Below are 5984 nucleotides of genomic sequence, written 5' to 3'. Positions count from 1 at the left end.
TCCCGACTTCCATCTTTATCAGTTAGAGGCTTCATAGATAGTCAGTATAGTTGAAAGGTCTGTATTATTCATTTATTTTGTTAAATGTTTTAAAGACTAAAGTTGTCTTTTTATGGCGAGTTGTATATATTTTATTATACATAGTTTTCTTTGGACTTAAAGTTTGAATTTAAGTTTTATGAACTTTTATTTCAGTTTTTAAGCTTTGTATGCTTGAATCAGTTTTCCGCTTGTAGTCAGCCAGGATGAGGGTTCGCTTGGGGACCAGCAATGGTCTTCGAGTGCCGGCCACGTCCAGGGTGTAGGCTCGGGTCGTGACATGATATATGTTGCTCGAATACTTTTCAAATACAGTTTTGTGTGTTCAATCCTCCAAAAAGCTACGAACTTCAGACACAAGTACGATAATATGTTTGGACTTTAAAAATGGGTTAGTGAGATGATAGGCTAGCTATATATGTTGCTCGAACACTTTTAAGATACAATTTTATGTGTTCAATCCTCCAAAAGCTACGAACTTTTGGACACAAGTACGACAACATGTTTGAAGCGTCCGAACAATATATATATATATATATATGTATACTAAATCAAAACTATTAAAATAATTTACCTTTCAAGAAACATGGCTATAGGTGTTAAGAAGACAGCAGCAGCAGCTTGTCTATAGAATACAAACACAAAAGGGTTCATTCCAACATCAAAGGCAACTTTTGAAAGCAAGAACATCCCAGTATATATGGCTTTTATTATTACAATTGCTACATATATTTTCCCCTTTCCATCCATTTTCTCTCTCTTTTTAATTATGTGATGTTTTTTTCTTTGTTGGGAGGAAAAAAAAAGGTGTAAACTTTGGTTGTCTACTCTTAATCAACTCAAAAACTACAAAAGATTGGGACTAAGAAGTGGGATTTATATAGAAGAATTTGGAAAACACAAACTACAATATAATATGACTATTGATAGTGATGTATAAGTTGCTTTTCAATTGGACCACAAGGGACCAACAATAATAAAAAGTTTCTAAAGTAGAACTATTTAGGGATGCTTCCTTTTTTATTTTTTATTTTATGAAAAGAAATACTATAGGTTTTTAATTAGATAATGGACCCTTATCTAATTACTATAGTACTTAATTAGCAAACATTAAACAACTTTCTAGACTAGGATTTTTAAGGATCATTGATGGATCTAGCAATAGTTTTATATATAATCTTGGCAAAGATTAAAAAAAAATGAGTGAAAGATCCTTTTAATAATTATAATTTGTCCCCCCTCTCCTTTGTTCCTTAAGCTACTAAATTTCCACACAAAAATGTTTGAATAATTATTTTCACATATATATTGATTGAATTAGTAAGAAAAGCAAAAAATAATGGTGATTTTATGTGGAAAAATTAGGAAGTTTTCATAAATTTAAAGAGAATTTGTTTTCTACCGGTGTATTTTTTAGTGAGTAAGTTCGATGGGGATTGAGTGGAAAAATCATGTGTTATAAAACCCCTTCACGTCCAAACCTAACTAGAGCATGGATCGAGAGCCCAAACTGGGAATGTACCTAGCCCTAATACTATGAAAAAATAGGTACATAAACCTAACTCAACCCCTAAAGTTAGTTTATGAAGGAGAATCGTTCAAGTTCGTATAAGCATACCATCAATTCATTCTCCAGTCAATGTAAAACTAACCCATTCTAACACCCCTTCATGTTCGGGCCCAACTAGAGTGTGGATTCGGAGCCGAAATTTGGAATGAACCTTAATTTGATATCATGAAAAAATATGACACCTGAACCTAACTCAACATTTAAAGTTAGCTTATGAATTTTTTTTTGTCTAAGTCTATATAAGCAAACCACTGATCTATTTTCGAGCTAATATGGAACGCTAACCAACTTTGATAGAACAAACATTTATAGAACACACTTTGATAAAACAAACTTTTATAGAACAAACTTTGATAAAACAAAAAGTAAACAGAGAGATGAAGAAGCAATTCTTTGCCGCTTCAAAAGAATTGAAAAGATTAGGGTAAAAATAATGTCCAATAATGATACAACAAGAAGAAATTTCAAAAATAGCTAACATTGCAAATATAAATATATAATCACGCCCCCTAGGTAATTATTTTCTTAATTACAATTTGTAGTTACATGTTAGAAGGAGGAGAGAGCTGGCGAGTGAAATGGGGAGAGAGGCGAGCGCGAGATCTGGCCAGAGAAAAAGAAGAGAAGAGAAGCGAGAGAGATACAATTGATTTGTATATTTGATCGATAATTGTATATATCACAATTATAATTAATTTGTATTAAAAAACTAACTACTAGCAAGAGGTGAGAGATGGGCGAGATTGGGAGAGGGAGGAGAGAGGTGAATGAAATTTGGGAGAGAGAGGAGAGAGGAGAGAGGAGAGAGAAGAAAGATACAATTAATTTGTATATCTCATCAATAATTGTATAAATGACTGACAATTGTATCACGAATACAATTGATATAGTTGATTTGAATCAATGAATACAATAGTATCAAACACTATTTTATTCAATTCGATGATGCAAATCAACTGTATTAAATATATTAATGAATATAATTTATATCAACGATTATAATTGTATCATCAAATACAATTATATCATTATTGTAATATTCATAACAAATTATATTTGTATTCATTTATTACCGTATCTTTCAGTGCTCTTGCATGCATAGGTGTAACATGACATGAAGTATCGAACAATATTCTATTCATAATCTCATAAATCTTTGAATGCTTTTTATAATTTTTCACTATTTCACATAATAAAAAATAACTAATAATGTATTTATTTATAATAGCACAAAATCTACTTTAGCTCAAAAATAGATTTAAAAAATATATATAATTCTGACTATAAATTCTATCTAAACAAGAATTAAAATACTAAAACTTAAATAAATTTAATTTTCTAAAACTTTAAATTATTTTACCCAACAAGATTACCATTCACTCGATTACACTTGTTTTTTTATATTATTACTTTACTTCTACATGAACTATTCTAATTTAAAGATGCTCCCTTTTGGTAAATTGGATTCCAACGCAAAAATATTTTAATAGTAAAAATTTAAGCAGTAACTACTTTATCAAATATATTATTGTAAATTAATTACACACAATCTGAATAAAGTAAAGATCATCAAAATGCTTGATTCCCCTTTTATTTTGTGCTTACCTCCTTTCAACAAGCAATTGCACAAATAATTGGTTCCTTTTGATTATTTATTGTTATATAAAAATTAAAACGATAAGAGAGGTCAATCAAGCATATATTTCTCTTCATGAGCTTTCATTTCAATAAAATTCTGTTAGGGGAATTTCCTTTTTTGGTTTTAATCTACATTAGGTAAAATTAATTTTGTGTCCACATTGGGAATAAGTACTAGAGATAGTTATTTACCAAAAAGTTAATTTAATTTATGTAATATATATTTCTAGTATGTTTTGTTGACACTAATCTTCGACTAAGTAAAAGTTGTTTGAGTTATACGATGTTGTTGAGATGTTGGACATGTGAATAACTGAATATTATGTCGCAGTAGGCTTGAATCTCCTTACAGAGAGCTAGATATTCACGTCTCAGAAAAAATATTTATTTATTCATTTTATACTGTAATTTATAGTATATATCCTTAATTAATCTTTTTTCTGTGTGATTCTCTAAATTAGAGGTTTTCGTAATTATAAGTCCAAAAAATTTACATACAAATGTAACCTAATTAATTGAGGGCTAAACTATAGTTATTCTATTTTTATTTTTCACAATAATGTATGTCATAAAATACATTTATATTTTATTTAATATAAGGAGATGAATTTGGCCTAAAAGTTGCATTTCAATTTGAGACAAAATTCGATTAAATTCTTATGGAATATTTTGTGTGCGTGTATTTTTCTCTCGTGAAATAAATCTTTGTAGCTTCTTGTGGTGAAAAATAAAAATAAGGATAGTAAATAAATTTAAAAGGTTCTTTTTTTTTTCTTCCGATGAACACCCCATTAACTCTCCACGATTGAATGATTCACTTTCAAGTTCTCACTCCATCCAACCATTAAAATATGGTACTTCCTCATCCACTTCTAAATACTTGTTACGATTTCTATTTTGAGAGGCGATACTGAACAATATAAATTTTGATCAATATTTTAAGATGTATTTTTTCATCATGGTATTGCATATATATAGTACTTGCCATAAAACTTTTTACTATCTAAATTTTAACTTTTAAAATATCAATTTAATTTAATTTAACTTTGACAATTTGTCAAGTTGACTCTGGAGAATCGAAATGTGACAATTACTTTGAAACGAACGAAGTATTTAATTAACATTCTTTTTATATTTGCTCAAAATTATACTATAACCACCCAACTATTTCATTTTCAGCGGTTTCCCGATACTAATGAGCATCACAGTAAGAATTCATGTTTCAATTAAATCTATTTTTTCTCGAATGCTCTATAGGAATCCACCGTCTATAAAGATAACTCTCAACAAAAAAATAGTATGCTAGAATATTAACTACTAAAGATCGATAGAAAGCTATTTCTTCTGAATTCTCTAATTATCGTTGGTTAGTCATAGATTCTTATATTATAAGACGAGAATTAATAATAAAAAGATTATTTTTATTCCTATTAGTTAATGGAAAATTATTGGTCATGTAGGTTTATAGATTAAGTTAATACAACAATATTCTGTAAATTATTTTTATTCCTATTTGTTAATGGAAAAATTATTGGTCAATGCAAGTTCATAGATTAAATTAATACAACAATATTCTTTTTAAGGAATATAAGCAGCTATATATAAATTGAAAGGCTAATCAATATTAATAAATGCATTTAGCAACATGATCAAAATGTTCGACCACCATTAGATGCAATCACATTAAAAGTTAATTATTAATTAAATATGAAAATTACTTTTTACTTACTAGATTCCTAGAAAATAAAAAATGTTTGACAAGGTTTTACTTTTACATGGAGCCAAATAAAAGATTGATTATAAGTCATAACTTTCTTTTAGGGAAAATAAATTAATATTAATTAAAGAGAAAAGGGTAAAAAAAATGTCTTTAGGCTATGTGAAATGAATAAAAATGTTCTCCATTTATGATTTGGTCCAAAAATGTCCTTGCCGTCAATATTTTGATCCAAAAATGCCTCTACTGTTATTTAATGGGTTAAAAATGCTCATTTTCCAAATAAAAAATAATTTTTAGCACATTCTTTTTCAAATAATATTTTTTAAAGTTAAGCAAATATTTATCCTATTTCAATTCAGGAAAAAAAAAACTTCTTATTTATTATAATTATTTTTAATCGTTATATAAATAAAAATTAATGATGGATTTACTATCTTATATATATGACATATATTATCCGTTGAAAGGGTAAATGCAATTATTCTATTTTAATTGATAAAATGATATTTTCTACATTTTTATATGCTAAAGTGACTTTAAAAGAAAGAAAATAACAATAGGGTTCTTTAATAATATTTTAATTCGGAAGAAGATGTGTTTAAAAAGAAAAGAAATAATTTATTTATTCGAAAAAGGGCATTTTTGACCCATTTGGTAACTATAGGGGCATTTCTAGACCAAAGTATTGATTGCAAGGGCATTTTTGAATCAAAATATTGACGGTAAAGACATTTTGAACTAAAATTTAAACGGATGACATTTTTGTTCATTTCACATAGTTTAAGGACATTTTAACCCTTTTTCCCTAGATTTAAAAAGGAAATTAAATAACATGTTTCAAAATTTGTTGATTTGGTTTAATTTCTTTTTAGCTTTTATGTTAGGGGCTAATGGATGTTCATTGTTTCCAAAGGAGATTTAGAAGAGAAGTTTATGAGTTTAACCACTTCAAGTCAATATATCAGAGACCATGAATGAAATGTCAACATTATATTATGGGCTTATATAATTATTACG

The 5984-nt window shown here is 27.9% G+C and overlaps 1 protein-coding gene across 1 annotated transcript in view; it reads right to left on the bottom strand.

Annotated features, from left to right (window-relative positions):
* The window catches only part of LOC102596662 (WAT1-related protein At5g64700-like), a 10166-nt gene extending 9266 nt beyond the window's left edge, over positions 1 to 900 (bottom strand). Inside the window, exon 1 of the mRNA XM_006350955.2 lies at positions 614 to 900. Coding sequence (XP_006351017.1) covers positions 614 to 789 — 176 coding nt within the window. The 5' untranslated portion in view covers positions 790 to 900. The remainder of the gene's footprint in view (positions 1 to 613) is intronic.
* Between the last annotated feature and the right edge of the window lie 5084 nt (positions 901 to 5984).

This window comes from Solanum tuberosum, unplaced genomic scaffold, assembly GCF_000226075.1.
Source record: "Solanum tuberosum cultivar DM 1-3 516 R44 unplaced genomic scaffold, SolTub_3.0 scf00131, whole genome shotgun sequence".
Taxonomy (NCBI): domain Eukaryota; kingdom Viridiplantae; phylum Streptophyta; class Magnoliopsida; order Solanales; family Solanaceae; genus Solanum; species Solanum tuberosum.
The sequence above is the reverse complement of the archived record's forward strand: the minus strand, read 5'-3'. Positions and strand labels throughout refer to the sequence as shown.